Here is a 14,070-nt window from a genome sequence, read left to right on the forward strand (position 1 = left end):
TAAAAGCAGGGAGAGGACCGAGTTAGCATCGGTGGGATTGCTGGTTGTTTTTCTGTTTTGTTCCTCACTCCCCCAAATGAAATTGCACTCCCTCCCTACCATGAAATTGCACTTGAGTCAGTATTTTATTTCTGCTGGTTTTTAGATGAATGTTCTGGCTGTGCTGATGTAGTTCTAGTTATTTTGGTTTTCAAATGTGACTCAGTCCTAAAATAAGTCCTTAAACAATTTTATTTTACAGTTCCAAGTGATGCTGCTGATACATAAATGACATCCTGGGAGTTACATTTGAAGTCTAAAATAGCAAAATGAGATTACTGATAAAAACAGATTTTAAAGATGAAGCATAGTAATTGAGTTTGGCTCCTTTATGGATGAAACATTATGTGATCAATAGATTATTATGGTTTGTAGTAGTTAGTTTCATGTTATAGAAGTATTCCATGAACAGATTAGTAGAATAAAGGGTGCAAACCTCCTGTTATATTAAACAATGTCTATCTGGGATTTTACGGACCGTATACACTCTGGCAATAAGAAAATACTGAGTAATGCAGACCTAGATGTGTAATTGATTTTAACAATTGATTTATATATATATATATATAAATATATGTGTGTGTGTGTGTATATATATACACACTGTTTTGCATTAGAACCACACCAGTGGAAAAAAAAAAGTGAAATAGAGCCATGCTAGTGGCCATTCAGATGGCTGATGAACAAGACAGGAATTAAGCAACATGGTCTTTTTCCTTTCAGGCCCTCCTTTAAACTCTTCTTCTTAGTCAGAAATCCAGCTGTGCTCTTTTTCTTTCCTCCCAGGGCAGAGACTTGGCCATAGTGCCAAAGCAACAAGAAGTTTTAAATTTTTAATTAGAAATTAAAATAGCAACAGAAGAGCTAGCAGGGCCCGTGAGCATGCAGAACACGGTGGTGGCTGTTGCTCTGGCTTGGGCAGAAGCCGCAGCTGCTGCAGGACCTCTCCAGTGCTCCAGAGCCTCTTCACCATGGGTTGTGTACTCAGGAGACGCCAGAGCTGCTCTGGTCTTCCTATTTGTATTCCTCTGAAACATTTTCTTAAACAGTAAGCAAAAGTTATCCGATGATTTTTAACTTAAATTATTAACTGGTTTGGGGACAAGTTAAACTGCATTTGCCTGTAAGTTAGTTTCACCATTAAAAAATAACTAGCTGAGCCCTACTTTAAAGCTACTGCTATTTTTGGCAGAGAAATCGGGGGAGGCCGCATGAGCTGGGTGCTACGCTGTGATGCACAGAGACTCATGTGCTTTGGGGGAAGCCCACGAGTGCTGTCTGGCCAGCACATCCTGCCCTGCAGCTGAGCACATTACCAGAGCGGGGACAGAAGCGACCCACCCATGGTGAGACTCACCATGCCCATGGAGAGGGCTGGGACAGGGGCTGCCCCATACGTATCTGAAGCATTTGAAGAGCCCAGCATTTGAAGGCAGCTGCTATTGCTGCTCTATCACAGCAGGAGCTGAGGTCTGGGCTCTGCAGCTCACAACCTCGTACTTCTCTGAGGTACCTGGGGTGACTCTGCTACACCCAACACGCTTTGTGGAAAACCTATGCTGGCACTGAACAAGGGCAGCTTTACAGAGCTCCCTGTGTAAATACCCACTTTTAGATGTCCTTGTAAAAAGTGCAGCGAATATGCAGCACCACAGCTAGCTTCCTTTTCAACAGTTTACAGCATCGCTGCTTTTTGTCAACTTGTTTCGCCACAGCATTGAATTCAGTATTGGAACCGAAGACATTTCAGCGTTTATATCTGTAGGTCTATTAACTTAGGGCAATTACTCTGCAGAGAGGTGACAATTCCTTTATGGAAGTTATTGAATTCTAGTACTGCAAACAGTGCATCCATAATGAAAGGCCACTAAGAGAGCACAATGTACCTGCTTTGTTCAAAAACACAGAAATATAATAATAATTATTTTTTATGGACTATATTGTCTGACAGACAATTTAGGCCTGGAAATTAGACATCAATTTTTAATAATATTCAAATTTACTTTTCAAGAAAAATGAAAAACGTGTACTACTAATTAGTGGCTTGACTAAACAGGAGGGAGATGGGGAAGGGGGGTTGAATGTGAATGAAAACGAAGGTCACTGAGATGTCTCATTGGACTTAGTTGACCTTTAGAAGAACTCCCAACTGATTAGTAACCTTGAACATTGATAAATTAGATAATATTCACCCAGCCCATTCCCATTTTTTATTTAGCAGAGAATTCCAGCTTTGTTCAGCAATATAACTTCTTCACATATATGTGGCACTGACTGTCTCTCCAAGGATTTGATTCAAGGTTTAGCTATTATGTTATGTCTCAATTCTTGGCTTTTTAGCCTGTTTCTTTTTGTATTGCACCGTGCTTCATGAACCTGCAATATCAGAAAGATCCTACAACACTCAAAGCAGGGTAGGCAACAAAAGGAAAGAGACGCTTGTTTTCCATCTACACACCTTTTTGTTTTGAATAAAGGCTAGGATTACTGTGCCTTCCAAGTAGTGAGAAAAAATTTGGAGAGATTTTTTTCTTCTAGTTCTCATATCTGCTACAGGTCTAAATTTGATTCCTGGGGATGCACTAAAGCAGAACAAGGGCAGGAGCACTCACCTCACGTATAACTTACCTATTCACTGGTCCAAAATGGGGATTCTTACAGCTGTGCTGTGGATATCTGCCCTGCATACCTACAGCCTCTGACAGAGCCTCAGGATTTTGTGCTTGAAAAATATTCACTCCTTTTTTGTATATTAAAAAAAAAAAAAAGTCTTCATGTATTTCCCGTACCTATCTTCTACCTTTTCTTTAATGAAAGTGAAGTGCAGTTTCTAAACAGTTATACCCTCTGTTATATCTCCTCTCAGAAATAGGCATGCAGCTGCCACTGAAATCAACTGGAGATGTGCCTTTGTGGCTGAGGGCAAAACATGACCTCTTAACAATTACTAGCAGGCAAGAAAACACTGTAGAGAAAGCAGCCTCTTTTTCAAGGAGCTAACATTCTGCTCAAAAAGCATTGATTATAGCTTGCCAGGAATAGGACAAAACAGTAAATCCCTTGAGTACCTGTTATTTATGGACAGTGTGAAGAAAAAGGTTTATTTGGTCTGTAAAATCTTCATAGCTTTAATGGTCCAATGTAGACTATCAATCAAATTTTGCATATTCTTTTTTTCAAGTTTTTAGGTTCTTGGGTTTCTTTGTATTATGTGCACTCAGTGGCCTGGCATCTCTTGTATTCCCTGCTCCAGAAACATGAATTATTTGATACACACCAGGACTGATGGGAATACCTACAAGATATTTGCATTCCTTATATATTCAGCCATTTCAGCCCTTAATTTGTAAACACTGCTTTATTCTTTATTTCTCTCCCAGAGTAACACAGCTTTGGTCATGCAGCCTCTTTTATTTGTTGTCCCAACAGTACAGTAATGAAAATAGGGCTTGCATATTGGAGCGATCCCCGTGAATTACGGCAGTTTACACAAACAACTCAAACAGCTGTGGAGCTTGTGGAGAGACAAACCAGCTCAGAGCAGAGTGGGAATCTAGAGAACATCCCCTTAAATCTGAACAGATGCAGGTCAGACAAATGGTCTGTACCCACTCTGGGTGGCAGCATCCCACTGGCACATAGGGTAGGAGGGCACATGAGTTGCTCTGTTCAATCCCTTGTAATGGCTTGCATGCATGAAGTTAATAACAAAGATAAGAAATTACAGGTAAAAGGTTGTGCTGGGCAGAAGCTCCCACACGCAGAGGAACTAGAGAGGAGCTCCTCTCTACCTGCATTGCCCAGCTGCCCAGGCATGCCGACAAAGGAGGAGGAATAACAACACACATGAAAAAATGACACCCCTGAAAAGGAAAAATGGCACAAACAGAAACTTAAGGTAAGAGAAATATTTATTTAAATTTGCACAATAACGAGCTTATACTGAACAAATTCAATCAAGAAATAATAGTAAGTGCAGTAAAACAAGAAAATATTGATGACTTTTCCCATCAGAAAACATTAAGAAGCCATGCCTGTGCATCACAATTTTTGTTTTTAGGGTTTTTTGTGTGTTTTTTTGTGTTTTTTTTTGTTTGTTTGTTTGCTTTGTTTTTACAATAGCTTGTATCTTTTTTTTTTTCAGCGCATATACTGTACATATCACATCTTAGCTGCTATGTTCTTTATTCCTGAAGGCTTCACCCTTTTATGTCTGCTATATTCTGCAGTGAGCAATCAAACACATTTGTGCAGAACCAATAATGATTAGGTAAAAATCTCTGCATCTGGTCAAGTGCTGGACTCTCAAAGCTTTGGAAGACCCTGTAAGAGCTCCTAGCTGTGTTCGGATCTTGACATCGCTACGTACAGCATTACAATGTGTCACTTTACACTAACCTAATATTCTGCATAATGATGTCAGACAGACAAATAGCCAGAACATTTGGGCCTGACCTCATACAAAGGTTTACACATCTGAGCTTGTCTTGAGTCCCATAAATTTCACTCTGATTCAGGTAACTGAATCACATTTCTGCACTTTAGATGGACAAAAACAATCCAATTTTAGTTTAAATTTTGTACAATTTTTGGTCTAAAGATCTTTTTTTTTTTTTGTGAAGGAAAATTCTTTAACCAGAAACTGCTTTGTGAGAGATGGTTGTTGGTGTCACAGTTCCTGAAGGCACTGTGGATCCACTGAGCAACAGACATGGCCGTTCTAAAGGAAGGAAGAACAAAGAGAATTGAAACAATTAGCATTTTTTTTATAAGCTCGGTCAATTTAACAAGCTGAACCATTTAAAAACTTACATCAGATTTTAAGGTGTAGATCTGTAAAATACATATGTACAAATTTTGATAGCATTCATGAAATTGTCATTGTGGCCTTCAGTTGCCTAAGGGTATGGGCTATGATGATTCCTCTAATTGCTTGTTTTTCCTTGGTCTATATCCAAATAGCTACAACAGTCAGACTGAAAGGAGCTGGGATCACTGGAATACTCCTGACATAAAGGTATAGGGCATTTGCCCAAATACACAAAGCTGTTGAACAAGACAGGGCACTTGGGAGTTTTATTTAGATTACACAGAAGAGAATCTGGGTTTTATTTAGCATTGAATGCTTCAAGTTAATACATCCTGGCTGCAACACCAGCAAATGTTAATCCATGAAGTTTTTCCTGATAGTTGAGACATTTTTTCTGAAAATATTAGCAATTAAGGGAACAGATTACTTTTGGACATGATTAAATTATGAAGAAAATGTTTTCTACATTTTGGCTACTTCTTTTCTTCAGCCTGAGTCTTATAAGGCAAATAAAATTTATATTATTTTCAAATTACTCCAAATACATTTAATTGACTAAACTGCCAGCACTAATTAAAGACCAAGGTCTGAATCATTCAAACATTGTCCTTCACTCCTTCTGTTACAGAAGGCTAGACAATCTTACTGTTCACCTTTACTTGTGATTTGACATGGTTTTGTGGCTAAGTCAGCTTCAGCTGATGCCCGCTTTCTGAATTCTTAGAGGATTTGTGTAAACCTATTTTGCTATAGCTTGGTTAGAGAGGCTTAGCCTCGAGCTTTGACCTTCCATGTGATGCTCTGCAAGGAAAGAGTGGGGTGACACAGGGTGAATGCGAGAACTATACAAATTGGGCATAGCATTAACCTGATCTGCAGGAGCAGGCTGCTTGCACGCAGAACTACAATACGAAAATGCTGCCAATATGAACAGATAGTTTATTTCAAAAAGAAAACTGCTCTGGAAAGTGAATTGAATAAGATTTTGCTTGCTGAAGGTCAAAGTGCTACATCTTCATTGTCAGACAGATTCTCACCTGAGCTGTTTTAAATCTATGGGTTTGGCAGAGTATCTGTTTAAGTCTTCTATATATTCATAATACAGCAATAGATTTTATTACTTTATATGTCTGCTTACACTGAATAGAAATTAGTTCGTGCTTAAGATCCAGTCTTTGCTGAGCCTCAAGAGAAAAGGGCAGATGGAAGCAGCACACTGCTGGCCATCAGCAGAACTGATCGCTTCCGCATTGCCATTGATTAGTGCTACAACAATGAGAAAGCATTTCCCATCACTGAATCTCAGCTGTGTTTTAGAGAAGAATCACACAAAATGATTTGTTTTACAGATTGGGAAAATGAGGCACAGAAACCTCAGCAACCCGCCCAAGCCCAAGCTGGCTGGTATTGGGAATGTGATTCCTTATAGCCTCTCTTACTCTCTCTTACTCTTTTCTTTTTCTTTTTTTTTTTTTATTTTCTTTTCTCCAAAAATATCTCGTAGCATTGCAGTTGGTGTATGCCACCAGTTGCGGGCCCCACTAATAATGGTTTGTGCACATAAGCCTGTTTCAGCATCATTTGAGCAGCGTCTGGCTTTCAAACCACTAGCCACTCTGTCAGATCAGTGTTTCCTCCTAACCACTGACCTGTTCTAACATTAAGACAAGTGCTCGTGGCTACTTGGCACGTAACAGTTCCATAGTAAAAAAAACTATGCCTCGACAACAGCAACTGTTGTTGCACACAGAATTATGTCAGAAAAGTGGTGGAAGAAGCTGTCGGTTGTCAGCTCCTGCTCAACAATCAGTTACTCCCCAACTTTCCCAGGAAGAGATGTTGAAGTTAGTTTATTTTTATGTGCACTTTTCCAAGTAGTTAATGGTACCATGTTCTAGAGTTTGGGAAGTTTCTTCCTTGGGAAATACACAGGATAAAGACCAAAAATCAACTGTGAATTTCAGTAAAAATTAAAGATATCTGGATGAGTCCTCCTGTCTCTCTCTTCTTGGCTACTGTGGGATCACTGTCTTTCTTCAGTATAGGTACAATTCACCTCACAGGGCTTATTTTGAATGGAAAAACTTATTTTAACCTCCTTTTCTCTCACATCTTTAAAAAGAGACATAAGAATTCACATAAGCCCATAGCCATAAAGTTTTTCTCCTCAGACAATGATTTTCTTTGACTACAAAAACTATAAAATGTTCTCTATGCCATGTTGATCCTACGTTTAATTTTAAAGCAAAAAAAAGCCACATAACGAGGTAACTAGTCCCATTATTGTCAAAGCAATTATTATTCTCAAAGAACAAATCAATCAGTTATGATAACTCTATAGTATCACACAGAACACATTTCTTGTGTGAAGTCTAGCCTTACATACCTATTTGTTACTGTATATATATTTCCAAGATAGCATGGAGCTATACCATAAGAACTGCAATCAAACTTGGACCGAGGTGTTATAGTGGAAAAGCCAAGCCCCTTAACTTGTTCGCAGCACACTGCAGCACGGGCTGTTGTCCTACATCTGACCTGCTAGCCCGTTAAACCATCATTCTAGCACATGCAAAAGTGAATATACCAAAACTGAGCACTTATACTGTAATCTCCACTGCTTTAAAACAAGTGCTGACATCACCTAGCCACTGACCAGGCTCAATGCATTAATATTTATTTGCCACGAAACAAGCTGAGTAAGAGGCATCTCTTCTTAATTTTGAAGCTCTTTACCTTGCACTGGCAGAGTGTGCACTCTGTGCCATGCTTAATCCAAGAAGACCCAGTGAAGCGAACGACATTGGTTTCATCCAGGCAGGTTTTAGTGATGTCGTTGCGAATGGTGTCCGCCTGGCAGGGGTCAGCGACACAGCGTGGGCAGCACTCATTCTCGGGGAGGACACTGAATTCGCAGTCCACTTCTGGGCATGGCAAGGGCCAACAGTCAACTTCACCTTGCTGTTCAAAAACGTTACAAGAAGAAGAGAAGATTGTTAGCTATTGTTTTGTTTCACTGCCCATTTCTCTGACTCAGCATTATGTTTCTTAGCTGGCTAAGTTTTTCCACCTGGCCCTACTCAGAAGTCAGCGCAGAGAACACTAGCATTCATTGCCAGTGGGAGATGCAGCAAGTTGGTTGCTTTCTTCTGCTTGCTACTGAAAAAGTGCGTTAGATTTAATGTCTTTCAATATACTCTGCACCAAGCTGCTGCTGAAACTTCTCCATGAACTTTGTGAAACACAGAATATGGATCTGTTCTTGTGAAGCTCTACTTCTGTGAATGACAGAAGCCGTAACAGGTCTACACTACAAAACTGTTTTGAAATCTCTGTTTCTCTAGTTCTTACTTCTATTCAGATTGCTGTTTTGCTGTATAACTCCCAGTAGGGTGGACTAGAGTTTATCTTTTCCACGGTTACAAATGCATTAGCTTAATTAAGGGTGTCAGTCAGCCCAATTTAGCAAGAACATCACAGCATTTTCACTGCAAGGACCTCCAAACACTTACCATCTATTTTATATGTTATGATCACATTACCTGGCTTCCAAACTTAACCACTCTTTCTGCATATCACATGATGGGTTTGGTACAGTCATGGTATGAAAAGGCCAAAAGATAGACTATTTTTGGGCCAGAAAAGTGGTAGGAGAAGTTAGTGTACTCCTCTACACAAATCTAAAGATGCCTGATTATTCGCTTCAGTCCCTAGAAGTTGGGGCTATTCAGTTCTGGTCAAAGGCCAAAGTTGCAGATCTATTAGTCAAAGGGAACAGTTCACTGAAGTCACTAATGCACATTTGCTTTGGAACAGGTCTACCTCTGCTCCAGAGGGTGTGTATTTGTGTGTGTGTGAAGATAATGGCATGTGGCCCAAGGAAAGAAGTGTAGTCACAAAAACTGTATTTAATGTTTTGAGAATTATGAGTTCAATACCAGAGCAAAAGCTGAAAAAAATGCCCAGCGTTTTGCCATAGCTCAAATTTTACACCTCTTGTTGCAGAAATTATTGTGAAGTTACACTTCTACAAAATTCTTATCTGGGTCAATTTTCCTCTCTTTTTGAATTGCATGATGGTAACAATGAAAGCAATCTTAAAACCAGTTACTGATCTTGATATTTCAATTTATTTTTTATAGCGACAGACAGTACAAGGAGTAGACAATAAGTTGTCACCTAAAAAATCTCTGTGACAACAGAAAGAAAGCAGGCTTCAGTTATGGAAGTAGCATCTTGAATAAAGAAGAGACATCTATTGAGATCCTAAACTGTAGTTTGTTTTGCTTTGTTTTGTTTTTAAGACTTTTAATGAAACACCTGGGAATCTATTTCATTGAATTTTAGCAGTAGCAACACGGAAAACAGTGTCTAAAGAAATTGCTTTCTGGCTGTAATTCATGACACCCTGACAAGGGAAAGCTGCTAGATGGACTACACTTTACATTTGGAGATAACCTGTGATAAAAGCTAGTTGCTTTTATCTTGGGATTGTTTCTGTCATGGAAACTTCCTGAGCACCCTTATGCAGCACAGGTTTCCTAAGACTCTGAAATACCTGCCCAGGAAAAAGATAACAAGCTTTAAAAGATTTTTGTTCAGACCTCATTTCACTATTTTGAAGAATGCATCAAGTCTTATTAAATTTTCTGTTACTGGAAATGTCTGAGTGAATAAACACATTTCAGTCTATCAACATTCTTGAAATTATCAACTGTGATAATGAATACATATTTACATAAATACATATCCTTATACAGCCTCATTGGTCCCTGAATGAGTGATCACATGAGTGTTACTATGTAGGTGTCACATCCAAATGACCTCCACTCTTTGCTGAAACAATTTTTGTGATTAAATAATTTCTATTATGTCTATTGTGTCCAAATGCATTTTTGACTGAGACTTGATAATACTGACAAATATCCATGAAAACCAGATTTTGATTATACACATACTCCAGAGGGAACTAAATGGATGCTAATACATGAAAATGAACTATTCACAGATCAGAACATCTCATATCCTTTTCTTCCTCTTGTCTATTCTGCAGTAATCAGGAGCCTTACCAAACAGCGACACTGCTGACAGTTCTGTATCCAGGAGTCACCACTGTTGTAGGAAAGCTCCCCACTCTGATGTAAACATTGGCTGCTGAGCCTTGGGTCACATTCAGGACAGCAAAATAGGTCAACAGTGGGATTTTCACAGTCACAGACCATTCGCCGGCACATCACATATCCATTCTGTTGTTGGAAGACAGACATAGAGTAATGGCAGAAATCTGCATGACTCCTACAGTTCTTGTACCAAAATTTGATTTGTTGGCATGATGCTAAGCCACTGCCAGCTTTTGAGTTTTCCATGACACCATAACTTTGTCAAAATGCAATTCAATGAGGCAGAAACTACAATACACACTTAGTAACCACCATAAATTTTTGTCTTTACCTAAGTTGATGAAACTCAATGGTGTCATTACTAAGGGTCAAATTTTAATGGATTGCACTAAGTTTTGTCATTCTCATATGGATGCTACTTGAGTCCTCTGCTAAACTTCCAGCTCTCTTTTGCAACTATTCACATAAAGACGATGTTAGCTAGTATGAAATTAAACTCATGCCAATGCAACTTGAGCTTCTGAAATGCTCAGGACTTTGTCAGTAGTGTATTAGTTCTTTACTTGTCATCAGTGTTTAGCTTGGGACCAGGCTTCCCACAACAAGCATTTGAGAAAGCTAAGCTGAATTACTCTGCAGAGACAGAATCTACCTCTATTTATAGCCATCTGCTAGAGATACTGGCCTTAGTCACCAACACCAGTATCTGCCTAGGCAGTTTCTTTGTGTGAAAATGCCATTACTCCCACCCAGAAAACATAGATGGCATCTCTGCTAACCAAGTGGTACTCTTCCCTTTCTGCCAGGAGTATATAATAAACTTCAAGTGGAAGTTCTGCTTGTAAAGGTTGGAAAGAGCAGCTCTCCCCAAAACCCTACAAAATGCCATTTTTGTGTAGCACCACATACACAGATGAAAAGGCAGCCAAAACAGGAATTTTACTTGAATCACAGTGTTCTTCCCTTCATCCCTACCAAAATCTTTGCTGCAGCAGATAGTTTTATTTCTACTGACCTGGCATGAGCAGACAGAGCATCTGTCATTCTCCAGCACCCAAATCTGACCATTGTGTTTGATTTTGTCTTCATGGATACAGTCTCCTGTGCAGTTCTTGCCATGCGGACATCGACAGTCATACCCACCGTCCAAGTTAAAGCAAACAGTGTCATTGGCACAGCTATGCCTTCCAGTTCCACATTCATCAATGTCTGCAAAAAACATGCCATGTAATACTTTTAGACCACATTCAATTAACAAAAATGTTCTTGTGGCAGCCAATATAAATGATTCGTGGCCATTAAAGCCTTCAGCTGAAAATTAATTTGCACTTCACCAGAACAGGGAAAAATAACATACAAGTTCACAAAAATATTTTTCAAGTCACATCAGCTTTAGAAACATCATATTTGGAGTTTTCTTATACATCTTCCTGAACTAATACTATTGAGTAAGGTAGTTAGAATAAAGCAATCACAGGAAACATAAGAATAAAAATAATACGTGACTCCCTGAAGGGCAATAGTTTGTAGGAACCATTCAGAAGACGTTTTCAATTAAACCAGTAAAGCTGCAGAAAGTTGTTTTCGAAACCTTTTGCTGGCTTTGTTTAGAGCATTTGAGTTCACTTGCCAAAAAGTTAATGTGAAAGGTGATGTCTGACCTGTAAGGTCATTTAAATAAGCATCGCATCATTTCTTAGAGTGTACAAACTAGAATATTTAATTATTCAAGTTGCAGCAACATCTACAGCCTTTGTACCCAGCACAGAAAATAAAGAAAAAATTAATGCCTTCAGTGAATAAAGGTAAATGACTTAAAAATAGTCATGTTGCAAAGAATTCAAGAGTACTTTTAGAGGCCTACTTCATCAATGTACACATACACAATTGTTTTGCAAAGGCAAACTGCTAGCACAAAGTCCTTTATACTTGAATATTCTTTATTTATCTTTTTCAGCTGCTCATCTGGAGAAAAGTTATCTGAAAAAAAAGTTAGCTTTGAAAAGTAAAGAAGTAAACAGCTAGATATGATATAATGTGGAAAAAACTACAAGATCAAAGGCTAGATTTATGGCAATTGTAAATATCAATACAGTGAGTTCCAGTCTATATACAATTCACAAGTCTAGCTGAAGCTCTTAATTAGAGTTCATTAAAAAGTAGTATTGTGCCATTTAACTGTCCAGCAGATCAGTACAAGATAAAATAAGCAATATGATCATATTCAGCACATATCTCTCAATATCGGCATAAAATCTTAATAAAACACTCAGCTTTGGATTCAAGAATGGAAATGAAACCTCCAATTCACCTTAAGCACATTCAGTTTAAAGCAAAATAACTCAATTATTTCAATTCCATGTGTGGCTCCAGTCAAACAAAAGTAAACAAGTTGCTAACATGAATATGAATTGGTATGAAAAACAGCAGGGAAATTATTAGAATTCCATTGTATAAATAAGCAGCATTGTGGGTTTCCTTCAAATACACTGTGCAATAATGGTGGGTCCATCTCAGAAAAATGTATTGCGAAATTACTAGGGCTTCTGAGAAAGATGAGGAAAATCTCATTTCAGAAGAACTGAAAAGTAATGGATTGTTCTTCTCTGAAAGAATATCAGCAAGAAAGACATAACCAAAAAATAATGAATACTCCAGAGAAGACATATTGAGAGCTTTTGTTCACCACACTTGCCTAACAAACAAGAAAGGGGACAGTAGATGAAACAGGAAGACAACAAATTCAAGTCTCATAAAAGGAAATATTTTTTCCATGCAATATATAAACAAACTATGACACTCGTTGCCACAGAATGTTGTTAAGAGGAAAAAAAAAAAAAAGAATCAGATAATACAGAATGGGCAAATCATCTCAGTTCTCCACATCTTCTACCTCACTAGCTTCTGAAGCATTGTTGGCCATTGTTGCAATAGGGCAGAAGGCAACTGAGATCATGAACCTAACCTGAGTGTGGCTGTTTGCATGGACCTGAACAGTTGAAATGTCACAGGCACCTCAGACAGCAAAACCCATCCCAACAGTAAGGATACCTAATCAGTGGAACAGACAGCTGTGCAGAGGGTGTGCAGGCTCCAGCCTTGAAGGTTTTTAGACAACTAGCTAACAGGAATTGTCTGAGTAATACTGATCTGGGCAGAGCAGAGGGATGGAAGAGCTGCACTCTCCTTCCTCGCTTTTCTCTTAAATCCATACTGGCAGTAATGTGATCTGGGAACTGAAAATTAAGAACTCCACATACGCAACCTAATTGTTCTTAAGTTATTCAGTGAAGAGAACAAACACAAATCCTATTTAAATATAATGATTAACAGCAGGATTCTCTTTATCATTGAAGCCATTTTTAATAAATGACTCCTAGACACTTGTGTTCATTTGTTTAAAACACTCTTATGTACAAAGCTTTGTCATAGCAAGTGTCATAAATGAATAATATCACTTTTCAATAACCTGGTCACTTAACTGAAAGCAGACATATTTAATGAGATACTTGGGCAAAGTTCAGCTGTCGTGTAAATAAAAACAGTTTTCTTTAAACAACAAACAGTAACCCTATAAACACTAAGTCTGCATTTGGCACTATAAGTGCAAATGCCTTTTACAATCTGCCTATGAGGAAAAAGCTTCTGGGATTTGTTTTTTGACACGGTAATGGTTAGTGCACTGTTACTGAAAATAATTGAGCTTTTGTCATTGACTCTGATATTAAGCAGAGCTTATCCAACATTGAGCACTTACAAAAAAATCCCAACCTTGTTTTTCAGTTGTTTGATTCATGAAAATAAATGTTCTGGATAAGGCAATTTAAATATCCCAAGTCAAAGCAGAAGCTGTTTAGGTTTTGATTCTAACCTAATCATAAACAGCAATGTGTTTACAACACATCAAGAGAAACATAAGCTTGCATGCATGAAATTCTCATCTGGATTATTTATCCACATCAAACTTCAGTCATTATCTGCAAAAGACTTGCATACAAACCATCCACACCAAGCAAAACTTTGTTCAGCTTTTTTTCTCTGGATTGACAATGGATGGTGAATGATGTTACTGGCATCTTGTTTACAGCCATAACTAGCTTT

General features: G+C 38.4%; 1 protein-coding gene across 1 annotated transcript in view; it reads right to left on the reverse strand.

Annotated features, from left to right (window-relative positions):
- Positions 1-3,932: 3,932 nt before the first annotated feature.
- NELL2 (neural EGFL like 2) overlaps positions 3,933-14,070 on the reverse strand; it is a 147,260-nt gene continuing 137,122 nt past the window's right edge. Inside the window, exons 17-20 of the mRNA XM_083815095.1 lie at positions 10,985-11,178; positions 9,919-10,095; positions 7,586-7,810; positions 3,933-4,759 (exon numbers count right to left, since the gene is read on the reverse strand). Coding sequence (XP_083671221.1) covers positions 4,709-4,759; positions 7,586-7,810; positions 9,919-10,095; positions 10,985-11,178 — 647 coding nt within the window. The 3' untranslated portion in view covers positions 3,933-4,708. The remainder of the gene's footprint in view (positions 4,760-7,585; positions 7,811-9,918; positions 10,096-10,984; positions 11,179-14,070) is intronic.

This window comes from Anser anser, assembly GCF_964211835.1.
Source record: "Anser anser genome assembly, chromosome: 1".
NCBI classification, from domain to species: Eukaryota; Metazoa; Chordata; class Aves; order Anseriformes; family Anatidae; genus Anser; species Anser anser.